The sequence below is a fragment of the Hemibagrus wyckioides genome, linkage group LG04 (genome assembly GCF_019097595.1).
Source record: "Hemibagrus wyckioides isolate EC202008001 linkage group LG04, SWU_Hwy_1.0, whole genome shotgun sequence".
Lineage (NCBI taxonomy): Eukaryota > Metazoa > Chordata > Actinopteri > Siluriformes > Bagridae > Hemibagrus > Hemibagrus wyckioides.
In genome coordinates, this window is record NC_080713.1 from 30,697,098 (window position 1) to 30,711,198 (window position 14,101).

Here is a 14,101-nt window from a genome sequence, read left to right on the forward strand (position 1 = left end):
TGTAGTGTTTATTGATTGTTTGATGGCACTTTGCAATATCATCACTGCTTACACTTCATGATCCATAGTTTATCTTTTTTGTTTAAACGTTATTGTTTTCTCCTGTGTCTCCTCTGCATCCTTATGTCTTTCTCTATTGTTTGTCTGTGTTTACTTTAGTGCAGTTTTTTTAAATCTCCTCCTATTTGTAGTAATCACTTGCCTTGTGTTAAAAAAAGAGGCTATGCAGAGTCTTGCAGGGCAGAGATACTGTACTTTGAGTGTTATTTTAACCTTTTTTAATGTTTTAAATTTACACCTGTGACAATCAGTGTTTATCTTTTTGCAGAGAAGTCAAGATCACAGAAACGAAAAGCTGATGATGTGACCAGTGACTCCACAGAGAAATTGGACTCAAAGCCGGACTTAAAAAATCAAAAACTTTTTCCGTGTCCACACTTCACACTTTGTCCTAAGGGCACCCAAAAATGTACGAAGACATGTCAGGCATGCACAAAACTATGACACTACACCCATGATATGCATTGATGCAAGGAATGAAATTTATATCACTTCAAAATATGACCATAGTCCTGTTTTCCCAATTCATCTAATCAAGTCAACCAATCCACCAAACGCTGACTGTGAGGTAGAGAATTGTCGCCGATTTATGCAGATTGCTTGGTCTATTGGAAATCCTGGAAAAGAGTGTGTATACCTTGAAAGAACCAAGAATGCCAAGTCATATGTAAAGCCTGCAGAACTACAGTGTACCTCACTGAAGGACATGCTGAGCAAAGGTCTAATGTCCTCAGAGTGGGCTGTCAAATGTGAACAACTTAACAACGCTGCAAAAATCCAAGAATATTCTTCTGGATTCCACAACTTTAACTATCGTGGCTTTGTAACATTGCCTTTGTGTGAGCCTTTGCTATCCGGTTTGGCGGTAAGACATCGATAATTGCTGATTCGAATACAACTAAGTCATATATTTGGTTAAAGTGTACTCGTTTACATCGTACTGAAAAAGAATTGTGCTGTAATGTATATGTGACAAATAACGGCTATTTCATTTCATTTGTTTTATTAAAGCATGTGATCTACTAATTTCATTGGCTCTGAAACATAACTGTGATACACACACACACACACACACACACACACACTTTTTCAGCTTTCTCGAATGTAGTGTTTCATCAAACTTTATTAACAACATTTATAATAAATGCTTACAAATGACAGTGCTGTGGTATTAATTAATGTTATTTTGTTGAAATGTAGTTTTTTTAAATATTTATAAAAAATATTACATCAAATTATGTAATTGGAAAGAAGAAAGTCCCTGGCTGCTGGAGATGGTGCTGGAGATGGTGCTGCACATTTTGCGCATGCGGGGGGGGGGATCAAAGTAAAAGTGAAAGTTTGTTTGAAAGGGGTTTTTTGGTGAGGAGAAAAAAAGAATCTGTTTGTGGAATAAAATCACAGTGAGTACATGAATATAAAGCTGTAATCTGTGACTGTTAGGATTATTTAGTAAAAGAAGAACATTTCTGTGTTCCACAGTTTATTGTTGTGTTTATCGGATATCGCGGTGTAACGCAGCATCTTATCCTGAGGGAAGTGAACAGACCTGTGCTCCATGCGGGCTTTATTACATACGGGGAAAGATTACAGCTGTTTATTACAGAGAGAATAAGATTAATATTCAGTATAATAATTCCTGAAATATTTTCGATATATCTTCTTTCTCTCGAGCAAACAGAATAAGCATAAAAAAGAAAAGCGATTTCCGGTTGTATAACACACACACACACACACACACACACACACACACGCGCGCGCGCGGCGACATTTTAGAGTGAGATGCTGAAATGTCAGAGACTCTAAACCGTTAGTTTCAGATCGGAACATTGTAGTGTAAAATATACCTAAACTATTTTATAAGATTCTGTCCTGAGCCATTAATCTCACAGACATCGACAGATGCCTACACTCGTCTATAAGCAAATAAATTCAGGATTCAGAACTAAATGAACAAAACATGTTATTAGTAAAATGTATTTTTATTCGTCTATTTCTATTTGAAAGATTTGACCATTTTTAAATGTAAAGAATAAAGAAACGTTGATCCTGTATTAGCCTGTTGTTTATTTATCTAAAATGATCATTTTGTATTAAATGCAGTTCTTTGGTTGTGTAGGAGCTCGCGCACGCTCGATTTCCGCTTTCCACGTGGTTACCGTTCAGAGTCTAACATCTCCGATATTTTAGGACACTTGAGATTAGATTAATTTAGCTTTCAGGTAGAGAGACTGGGAGAACCGCAGTCTGGGAGAGAACTGTGCTTTAATTTCCTCAATACATTTTCTACAGGAATACATTATTTACTGAAAACACGTGAATGTGAATTTAAAATATAAAAAAGGTGGATGAAGTGGTTTCATATTATCATCAGTAGCTTTTCAGCAGTGTGAGAGATCAACATGTGGAACTTAGGATTTCTGATAACTAACACAATTAACTACAACTTAGTTTTCCTCTGGAGTTCCAGCTGGCTCAGGGTTTGATATAATACTCTGGTATCAATATAAATTCATTCAGATACATGACTCTGATTACTAATGTCAGTCCTGTATTATAGAAAGTGTTTTCTTCAACACAGAGCTGAAGAAGGTGATCAGAGTCATGTGTTTCTGTAGACATAGACATACACATGTATTGTTTAAAGCTGGAATGAAATGGCCCAGGTTTTTTAATTAGGTAAGTTATTTTCTTTACTGCGATGGGCATTGGTGGATCAGTGGTATGTTTCTCTCCTACCACCCCAGCTACTGGATGCAGTGCCAGTCCTAAGGGCATCTGGCATAAAACCCTTGCCAATTGTTGTGCGGACCAGTTGGTCTGCTGTTGTGACCCCGAAATTTTTTTTTTAATTTTCTTTAGTGTGATGTTAAAGTACAGGACTTTTATTTTGAAGTGTCACATGCAGCACTGAACCACTTGTGGACCTGCTCTATTCACCTGCAAAACAGATATATTACCTTTAAACATTTTATAATGCTGTCAGTAATAAACATTATTGTTAAATTAACACTAGATGGAGGATTTGTGCTATTTTTTCTAATTAAGCCTACATTTCTACTTATTTTCTTACAAGCCTTGTATATTTTATCAAATATTACAAAATGAGTTTCAGTTATCAGATACTGATTCCCAACAGTTTTTATTATAATAAAATATTTCAGGCTACTGTGAGGTTTGCTTTTTTCTGTTTAGATATTTTGAATTTACTAAAACTCCCCTGTAATTTAAGCTCATGTTCCTCTAACCAGAGCCTGGAGAGAGAGAATGGACATGTCAGTATTTCAGTGATCATTTACAGAATCCTAAATGATTTACTATGTTGTAAGTAAGGATAAATATTAATTTATGCCGCAGTAATGTAATTTCACATTCTTCTGTTCTTTACTTTACCAGGATCCAGTTATGTTTATAATATAAAACATTTGACTTTTTGTTATAATGTCTCGGGAGTGTGAGAAACTCCAGACCTCTGAAATGAGTCTACAAGAGGAGAAGCACAAGAGGTAAGAACACAAAATTTTAAAAATTCTTAAAATAATTCTGTATTTAGTACAAACCCCATTTCCAGAAAAGTTGGAACAATTGCTAAAAATGTAATAAAAACTGAAATGTGTCTTTTGTTCATTCACTTGGGCCTTTAACAGGCAAAAGGACAAAGACAAGCTTAACTGTTACAAATAAACAAATTTAGAAATTTATGCCTGCAGCAAACTCAAATAAAGTTGGGACAGAGGAAAAATAAGACTGAGGTTATAATAACACTGTTCTGGAATTCAATTTTTGACTAATTTCTTTTATCTGACTCTATTTTCATAACCAGGATGGTTTGTAAAAAGTATTTCACGGCATGATTCACTGGGAATGATTGTGTATGTGATACATTTTTTCTGCAATGAAAAAAATGACCTCTAAGGAGTTTTTTTCCACATAATGATAAAAACTGTAGCAGCACTAATAAAGGCCCATTAGAGCAGGAATCACATGCTTTAAAGCCTCTGTTGGTCCCTTACCCTTTTTGATCCTTAACACTTTTGCTCCTGGTGTGTAGTGTAATGGCTTCCCATAAGACCCCAGGCCCCCACCCCCACCCCCACATCCCCAGTTGAGATGTAGAGAAATATGTGTGTGTGTTTTCTTTCCCTGTGTTGGTGTAAAGTTAGTATCATACAAACATTTGTGCATTTATAGGTTATAAAATCAGGAAATTTTTGTAGATAATGATTTTGAATGAAGGACACAATGTACAGTGAAACCTTGACTTACGAGTGACTCAACTCACGAGTTTTCCGAGATACGAGCCGTCGCTCGGTCGATTTTTTGCTTTAAGATACGAGCCGAGATCTGAGTTACGAGCGAGCGAGCTTACTCCACCCACCACTCGGTCACCCAGCGAGCGGTCAGTTCACGTGGTTATCTCTCCAGGTCGTGCCTTGGCGCTGTGTAACCACACTTCATCACTCATTTTCCAAACATTTTGAAAGGGAGGAAGAAACAAACCTCCTTGGAAAGGTTTTTATTGAAACGCCCTGCAAGGGAAAGCGAGGAAAGTGTGGAGAAAAAGGCAAAAGTCAGTGAAGAAGACTTCAGAAGTCAGTGAAGAAGACTTCAGAAGACAGTGAAGAAGAGTGAAGAAGACAGCGAAGAAGACTTCAGAAGACAGTGAAGAAGACTTCAGAAGACAGTGAAGAAGAGTGAAGAAGACAGCGAAGAAGACTTCAGAAGACAGTGAAGAAGACTTCAGAAGACAGTGAAGAAGAGTGAAGAAGACAGTGAAGAAGACTTCAGAAGACAGTGAAGAAGAGTGAAGAAGACAGCGAAGAAGACTTCAGAAGTCAGTGAAGAAGAGTGAAGAAGACAGCGAAGAAGACTTCAGAAGTCAGTGAAGAAGAGTGAAGAAGACAGTGAAGAAGACTTCAGAAGACAGTGAAGAAGACTTCAGAAGACAGTGAAGAAGAGTGAAGAAAAGTCCGTGAAGAAGACTTCAGAAGACAGTGAAGAAGACTTCAGAAGACAGTGAAGAAGAGTGAAGAAGACAGTGAAGAAGACTTCAGAAGACAGTGAAGAAGAGTGAAGAAGACAATGAAGAAGAGTGAAGAAAAGTCCATGAAGAAGACTTCAGAAGACAGTGAAGAAGACTTCAGAAGACAGTGAAGAAGACTTCAGAAGACAGTGAAGAAGACTTCAGAAGACAGTGAAGAAGAGTGAAGAAGACAGTGAAGAAGAGTGAAGAAGACAATGAAGAAGAGTGAAGAAAAGTCCGTGAAGAAGATGATTAAGTGAAGTGAAATTTTTGTTTTTAAAAAGTAGCAATTAAGTTTAGTGATAAAGTGTAGCATAGTGTGTAAGTTAAATTTAGCAATTAATTGTAGCATTAAGTGTGTAGCGAGTAAGTTAAGTTAAGCGATAGAGCACGAAATGAAAAACTCCGCCCCCCTCCTCCGCCAGTCTCCTCCCCCTCCGGCAGCATCTTTGTCTGATCTTCAACGTAAATACACTTAATAATAGCAGTTTATTTCTTTACATTCTCTTTTATTATGTATTATTATTTTTTATACATTATTTGTTATTTATAAAGTACATTTTTCTTATTTAAAAACACGTAATAAAAAAGATTGGTGTGGTTTTTGGGGGCTGGAACGGATTAATAGCATTTCAATTCATTTTAATGGAGAAATTTGATTTGATATACGAGCAAATTGAGTTATGAGCTCAGACACAGAACCAATTAAACTCGTAAGTCAAGGTATTACTGTATATAAAATGTGCATTTGTAATTTCAGTGCATTTCTTTGGAGTTGATGCTTTATCCACACATACATGCAAAATAAAAAAAATGAGCAAGGTTGAATTTGATAAAATGGAATTAAATGTGGTCTTGACGTGACACTTTAAGGCTTTTAATACAGCCATTTCCAGGGGAATACTGAGGGTAGTCTTCATATCTTCATATCTCTGCCTTGGCACCTAATGCCTCATGATCATTATACACAGTTGGCTGGAAATTAATGACCTGGGTTTCTTTGTATAAAACAGGATAAAATGCAGGTTGTTCACTGTATGTGTATGAAAATGTAATTCACTACATCATATAGATAAAACTGCCAAAAAAAGTTTCTCTTTACTTTTTAGTGGTGCTGAGAAAAGGCCAGACTTCCCTGTGTCCAGCTGTGTGTCTCTCAAGAGTGACCATTCAATGGAAATCCCTAACAACTTTACAGGTGGAACATCCTCTATGGAAAGGTATTTCATACACATATACAGTTATGTGCAGGTGAAACTTTAATAGTATTTCTTTGAAAATTGCATAATTGTAATCCCCAGCAATGATAAACCCTGTGGAGTTGCAGTTCTGAGTGCTGGGCAACATTCACTTGGTCTAACCAGTGAATGTTGCACAGAAGAAAATGTTATACAGATCACACAAAATCTGTTGCATCTTGGTCACAGAATACATTGCTCTCTATAACAGCAGTAATGTTTATGGGTCTAATTGAGGAAAGAAGATTTTCAGTGTCTGAGGGTTTTGATGCACACTGATATAAAGTCTTTCCTATATGATTGATTGAGTTCTGTTTTGCTGTTATTCATGTTTAACCCTTTATCCTGCTCAAGCTTTTCATGAGGGTATTTTATTTGCATTAGTCTGACCGTTGCTTTAGCTGAGAAAAGGAGGAAAACTTCATTTCAGTCGTGTTTTTAAAGTGCTGTATGAAGAGGTGAAAGTGGTGATTGCTGTGGCTAAACTGTAATTGTTAGCACCTCTGCTGTTAATGCAGTTCCTTCATCTTGACTGTTACTATTGAAGTCATTAGGCTTGAGATAATTATTAACAGTATTGAAAATCAATGATACTAGACAGTTTTCCACTCAGCTTTTACACTATGAGTCTTTAGTCTTTTTATCATTCAGTATATAGTCTGCTAGTTCAGTGTTAAGACTGATTACTGTTTAGATGTCTGAAAATTTGAATTCTGTAATTACCAAGCCTCTGTTGGTCCCTTACCCTTTTTTATCCTTAAACCAGTGGTGCAGAGTAATGGTGATCCTCCATTCTCACCCCGACTCCTTTAAATCAACATTACACAAAGAAAAATGTATTGTATAAGATAAAATGTAGTTTGTTCACTGTATGTGTATGAAAATGTAAATTATTACATCATATAGATAAAACTGCCAAAAAATGTTTCTCTTTACTCTTTAGTGTATCTGACAAAAGGCCAGACTCCCCTGTGTCCAGCTGTGTGTCTCTCAAGAGTGAGAAATCAATGGGAATCCCTCTCAACTTTACAGGTGGAACATCCTCTATGGAAAGGTATTTCTCCCTCTTCCTAATCTCAGATACAGTTTTACTAATGGTTCTCAGAGTTCATGTTCTTTTTAGCTTCAGTATAAAGTGTTGTTTAGTTGTTTAAATTCAAAGCTAGTATTGAGCTAGCAACATATAGCAGTGATGATTAAATGTGAAGGTTGTACATGTTATATTTACATGTATGATAGCAGAAAATCTAACTAGTTATGAAAGGCATGTTAATAAAACACAAGCAGGTAAATGATAAACTGAAAGCACTGGTAAAGTATTCTGTGTAAAAAAAAAGCAAAAACATAAAGAGCCAAGATTAGTAATTTTAAGTAATAAAGGCAAACACAAAGGTCTGGGAAGAGGTGAAACAGAGACCCCTGGTGGCAGTAATATGAATGACAGTGTGTGGATACGATGATCTTTTTTTCAACTATAACTATTTATCTTTGATTTCCATGAATTTTAAATTATTAGGAACTAATGATAATAAATACTAAATATTAACACATTCAAACAGAGTGTAAATGCAGACAGTGAGTCTAGACAGGTTTTCTTTTCCAGAGCCCTTGGGCTAGTTTCAGGTCTTATATCTTGTGTTTGAGACATAGTAGGGATGCAGAAAAATATGTGTGTTTATTTTCTTTTCCTGTGTTTGGTGTAAGATTAGTATCATACAAACATTTTTCTGTGCATTCATAGGTTATAAAATCAGGAAATTTTTGTAGATAATGATTTTAAACGAAGGACACAATGTACATAAAAAGTGCATTTCTGATTTCAGTGCATTTCTCTGGAGTTATTGCTGTACCCTGAGTGTAGAACAAAGCCAGCTCAATGAGCCAGGTTCAATTTGATAAAAATGGAATTAAATGTGGTCTTGACATGACACTTTTATGAAGGCTTTTATGAATGATACAGCCATTTTCAGTGGAATACTGAGGATAGTCTTCATATGCCTTCAAATGCCTCATGAAATTAATGACATGAGTTTCTTTGGCACTTGTGTGCTGGTTTATGCTCTTGTTCGCATAGAAATAATGAGACATATACGGCTTCACTTAAGGAGGTCTAACATTCTGTGTATAGTCTACTAGCTCAGTGCTTAAGATTCTTATCACTGTGTAGATGTCTGAAACCTTTAATTCTGTAACTACACAGCCTCTGTTATTCCCTTACCCTTTCTGATCCTTAACCTTTTTGCCCCTGGTGTGCAGTGTAATGCCCCAACTAAAAAGGATATGCAAAGAAAATTGTACAGAATAAAAATGCAGGTTGTTCACTGTATGTGCCTGAAAATGTGAGTCATTACAATCATTTAGATAAAACTGCCAAATGTTTCTGTTTACTCTTTAGTGGATCTGAGAAAAGGCCAGACCCTCCTGTGCCCAGCTATGCGTCTCTCAAACGGCACAAATCAATGTCAGTCCCTCCCAACTTTACAGGTGGAACATCCTCTAAGGAAAGGTATTTCTCTCTTCCTAGCCTCACATACAGCTTTACTAATGGTTCCCAGAGTTCATGTTCTTTTTAGCTTCAATATAAAGAGTTGAATGTGCTATAACATGCTTTACCATGCAGAGTGTTTCTGAGACTGTGGTGAAACCTGTGGATATTTGAAATCTGAGTTGCTATGTCTTATTGTGTCAGTAAAACATCCAAACATTATCTTTACAACAAAAAATGTAATTAGAAATAATAAAATATGTCTGTAAAATTAACATAAAACAAACCACTTTAAGATAAAGAAAATGCTGGCTATGAATTACAAAGCATCCAACTAGCGCTGACAAAATGAAAGAAATACTCTCGAAGGAAAGGTATAACTTTTATTTCTCATGTCATGTTGCTATTTATTAGTCTAATTTAAGCTACTGGTCATAAAATAAATGATTTCTCTGCAGAGACGACCCTGAGAAAGCATTTGTAGGAAGTCTCACATTAGATAAGAAGATTAAAGACTTCCTTCACAACATCTTTACAGTAAGATTTACATTTTCTTTAATAATGTTTCCTGCAACGTCATCCACTGCAAATTTGTTTGTTTATTACAGAATGTTTATTACAGCTGATATTTAATAAATCATAATGATGAATGAAGGCACAAAATCACTGGAACACTGATGACTGGGAGACCAGATACCCTCTGAAATGACTACAATAAATTACATTTCCAAAACAAGCAAAAGAAAAGAGCAAAATATCAGAAATATTCAAGTCATTGCAGAGTTTCTAAAAGTAATTGAGGAGAAATGCACACAGAATTATTTTTATTGTATTTATTTGGCAATCTATTCGTAAAATAATAATACATCTGTGTGTACAGATGAGTGATAAATACCAGTTATTACCAATAATTAATGCCAATAATGTTCCAGTGTGTACAGGTGAATCTTATACAAATTTAGATTCTGTTTTATGTATGCTTTGATAAATAATACCTCTTGTTTAGAAAGGCTTTTCTTATGGTAATGTTTGATCAGTTCCCTAATTTACAGTACAGCAGTGAGTGATATTCAATTTCCTCTTATTTTATTTTATACATTTGTGTGTGCAATTAATTTAAAACTGCCTTCTCTATATTTTGTGTATTTACAGTGGTCATATACCTTAGTTTTAGGTGTAAAATGAGAGTGCACTGTGTGTGCAGTTATTCAAGCAGGACATTAGTACGTAGATAATTCTGTGTCCTGAATACAGATGTGTTTTTTGGTATTATTTAATTCCACACTGCACTCGCTCAACCCTGAATAGTCTGAAAAGTCTGTCAGTGTCTTTGTACACAGTGTACCACATCTTCTCTTGTGTCTTTGCAAAAGATTTTCATTCTTTGACTTAATTTTACTGACTACAGTTCTGCCTAGTCTTTCTGAACTGCTATAATGTATCTGTGTCTGGTCATGGAGGAATCATAACAAAATAATTTCACAGTAATTAAAAAATCATTCTGCATTTTACATTTTTCATTCCCTCTGTGTGTTTTGTGAAGGATCTGGAGAATAAAATGATTGTATTTATAAAACATGAGCTGGAGATGTTTAAGAAACTCCTAAAAAAACAAAATACAAAATATTATAAAGATGTGAGGGATGATCTGTGGAGTGTTAAAGAAGCAGCTCTTGATATGGCATTGTACTTTCTGAAGTTGATGGAACACAATGACCTCGCTGATGCACTCCAAGGTAAGAGATCAATAAAATACATCCACATGATTTCCTACTTAAATGCACAAGACATGCAAACTTGTAAATGATTTGTTTTCTGATTTGTTTCTATTATCTTAACAATATAGTGATGTAGCAATGTCGTGTTTAAAATGTTTCATAGTCATTTAGAAATTTGATTCATTTATATGTATTACTGTTTATTCTGCTTTATAATTCTCTTATTTATGATTCTGTAATTAGATGCACTAATAGAAGTTCAGCAGCGTGCACTCAAATCAAACCTGCATAAGAAATACAATCATGTGTGTGAAGGAATTGCAAAGCAAGGAGAGTCCAACATTCTCAACAAGATCTACACAGATCTGTACATCACTGAAGGTGGAGTTCAACAAATGAATGAACAACATGAAGTGAGACAAATTGAAAAGCAAAAAACTAGTGTTAAAGTTGAAGAAACCCAAATGGAGCAAGAGGAACAAATTGAATGCAAGAACATGTTCACACCATCACCTGGAGAAGAAAAACCCATCAGAACTGTGGTGACACAGGGGATCGCTGGTATCGGAAAATCCATCTGTGTGCAGAAGTTTGTTCTAGACTGGGCTGAAGGGAAAGAATATCAGGACATCAAGTTCATATTTCCACTTCCTTTCAGAGAACTGAACCTGAAAGAAAAGGAAAAATGCAGCTTGAGGGACGTCATCTATCAATTTTTCCCTTCAACAAAAGGAATGAGATTAACAGATAAGTATAAAGTCATGTTCATCTTTGATGGCCTGGATGAGTGTCGACTTCTTCTAACATTCCATAAAAACCAGAAATTGACTGATGTAACAGAAAAAGCCTCACTGGACACTATAATGACAAACCTCATTGAAGGAAATCTGCTTCCATCTGCTCTCATCTGGATAACCACTCGACCAGCAGCAGCTGCTAAGATCCCTGCTGAACATGTGGACCGGGTCACAGAGGTGCGTGGCTTCAATGATGTACAAAAGGTGGAGTACTTCAGGAAGAAAATCAGTGATGAGAGTCTGGCCAACAGAATCACTGGTCATATTAAAGGATCAAGAAGCCTCTTCATCATGTGTCATATTCCAGTCTTCTGCTGGATTTCAGCCACTGTACTTGAGAGGATTTTGGGAAGATCAGACAGTGAAGACATTCCACAGACTCTGACGGAGATGTACACATGTTTTCTGATCTTTCAGACCGTACAGGGGGACAAGAAATACAATAGAAATAATGCCTCAGACACTCCATGGGATAAAGAGGGAATTCTTTCATTGGGAAAGCTTGCCTTTAGTCACCTAGAAAAAAACAACCTGATTTTCTATGCAGAAGATCTAAAAGCCTGTGGAATTGACCCCAGTAACCTAGCAGTGTACTCAGGAGTGTGCACTCAGGAGACTGGCAGATTTCTAGGCACAGTTTTCAGCTTTGTGCATCTCAGCATTCAGGAGTTCATTGCTGCTTTGTTTACATATGTATGTGTCCGAAATGAAAACAAGAATGTTTTTGATCAATCAGAAGAGAGAAAAGAAACACAACTTATTGATTTACTAAAGGTTACAGTGGACAAAGCCTTACAGAGTGACAATGGACACTTGGATCTTTTCCTCCGCTTCCTTCTGGGTCTCTCAGTGGAGTCTAATCAGAAGCTCATTCGAGGTCTACTGACACACACAGGAAGCAGCTCTGACTGCAGAAAGGACATAGTTAAATACATCAAGTTCAAGTTTGATCAAAATCCATCTCCAGAGAGATCAATCAATCTGTTCTACTGTCTGAACGAGTTAAATGATGATTCACTGGTGAAAGAGATCCAAAGCTACATGAACTCAGGTCGTCTCTCTGAAGCTGAACTCTCACCTGCTCAGTGGTCTGCTCTGGTCTTTGTGTTGCTGACCTCAGAGGAGGATCTGGAAGTGTTTGACCTACAGAAGTTTATAAGATCAGATGAATGCTTTAAGAGACTGTTACCAGTCGTCCAGGAAGCTACAACAGTTCTGTAAGTAAAACCTGTTTCTCCATTCAGTGTGTTTTGTCCTTAAATACACTTTTGAGCACACTGATGCTAAAAATGTGCATGTACTTTGTTGAACATCATATTCCAGTGGACATTATTATAATGACATCATTATGGAGTTGATTCTCTGGGTTGCTATAAGAGTCCAGCAGCTTGGAACTAGGTCATGCTTTGTACAGCTAGAGTAAGATAAATTTTCCTCACTGACATTTTCTCCTTTCAGTCTCAGTGAGTGTAACCTGACAGAGAGAAGCTGCTGGGCTTTACACACAGTTCTCAGCTCAGAATCCTCCAAGCTGACTGAGGTGGATCTGAGCAGTAATCCTCTGGAGGACTCAGGAGTGAAGCTGCTTTGTGCTGGACTGAAGAGTCCAAACTGTAAACTGGAGAAACTCAGGTCAGTTCATTTCTCCTATTCAAGTTATTTAAGTTAAACTTTTTTGAAAAATCAGCTGTTTTACCATTTTAACTGGAAACCAGAGATAATGTAGTATTTATCACTTTTTTTATTTAAACACTGTAGTGCAGGGCTGGGCAATTAATTTCTACAGGGGGCCACATAACAAATATGACCTGTGTTGGAGAGTCGAACCAACAATAACTTGAACTTAATTCTGCTCAATATTAATTTTCTCCCATTCTAAAAAGCAATAAATTATATATTTTGATTAGCTGCTGCTGGAAATCAGAAGAATAAGGATATTCTGTAAATATTTTTGTAAATTTATGAATTGTTGTGTAGGTCAAAGAGGAAAATAATCCTATAGAAGTAATAAACAGTTTAAAACAAAAACAATCATTGCATCACTGTTTCATTTTATTTTTAACTTGTTAAAAATAGGGGCATGTTCTCAAATGCTCCCTTTTTCTCTGGGCATATCAGGGCAGCAGAGTCCACCATACACTCCTTAATAAACTCTCGGTCAGAAAACGCTTTACTTTTTCTAGTGATTTTGTGAGATATGACAGAACTTGTCTTGACAGCTGCGTCTCTGGGTGTGTGAAGTTTTGTAAAAAGTCCTTGTCGGGTTTGCAGCGTGGTTAGCATAGCCTCCGACTCCTCTGCGCTCTTCATCAGACAAGTTCTTGTATTTCTCCTCATGTTTGGTCACGTAGTGGCGATTCAGATTGTAATCTTTGAACACAGTGACCTGTGAACCACAAACTAAACACACGGCTTTACCTTTGATTTCTGTAAATAAATATTTTGCAGTCCATGTCTTGTTGAAAACGCGGCATTCTGAATCAACTTTTCTTTTTTTAATGGGAGCTGACATTTTTAGGGGTATCTGACCAGCATTAACGTGCAGCATCACCTGTTACTGTCCAGACACACACATGTCCATACGGAAATAATAAAACTCCAGGCTTTTCAAAATAAAATCAACACAGTTGTATGCACAGCATAAATACTTGTTCATTTATGTTTATGACTGACTTAACGCAGGCGGACAGGGACGTCCAAAGGGCGGATGTGGCCCACAGGCCGTAAAATGCCCAGGTCTGCTGTAGTGTATTCCTTTTGGAATGGAATATCTGTGTATA

At 36.5% G+C, this 14,101-nt stretch overlaps 1 protein-coding gene across 4 annotated transcripts in view; it reads left to right on the top strand.

Moving 5' to 3' along the window:
• Positions 1–1,379: 1,379 nt before the first annotated feature.
• Positions 1,380–14,101, top strand: part of LOC131351774 (NACHT, LRR and PYD domains-containing protein 12-like) — a 23,004-nt gene continuing 10,282 nt past the window's right edge. For 3 of the 4 annotated variants that reach the window (XM_058387353.1, XM_058387355.1, XM_058387356.1), the window contains exons 1-9: positions 1,380–1,463; positions 3,457–3,566; positions 6,193–6,303; positions 7,265–7,375; positions 8,717–8,827; positions 9,265–9,343; positions 10,350–10,542; positions 10,768–12,538; positions 12,780–12,953. In XM_058387353.1, the coding sequence (XP_058243336.1) occupies positions 3,502–3,566; positions 6,193–6,303; positions 7,265–7,375; positions 8,717–8,827; positions 9,265–9,343; positions 10,350–10,542; positions 10,768–12,538; positions 12,780–12,953 (2,615 nt within the window). In that variant the 5' untranslated portion in view covers positions 1,380–1,463; positions 3,457–3,501. The remainder of the gene's footprint in view (positions 1,464–3,456; positions 3,567–6,192; positions 6,304–7,264; positions 7,376–8,716; positions 8,828–9,264; positions 9,344–10,349; positions 10,543–10,767; positions 12,539–12,779; positions 12,954–14,101) is intronic. The other variant, XM_058387354.1, reaches the window with a different exon arrangement.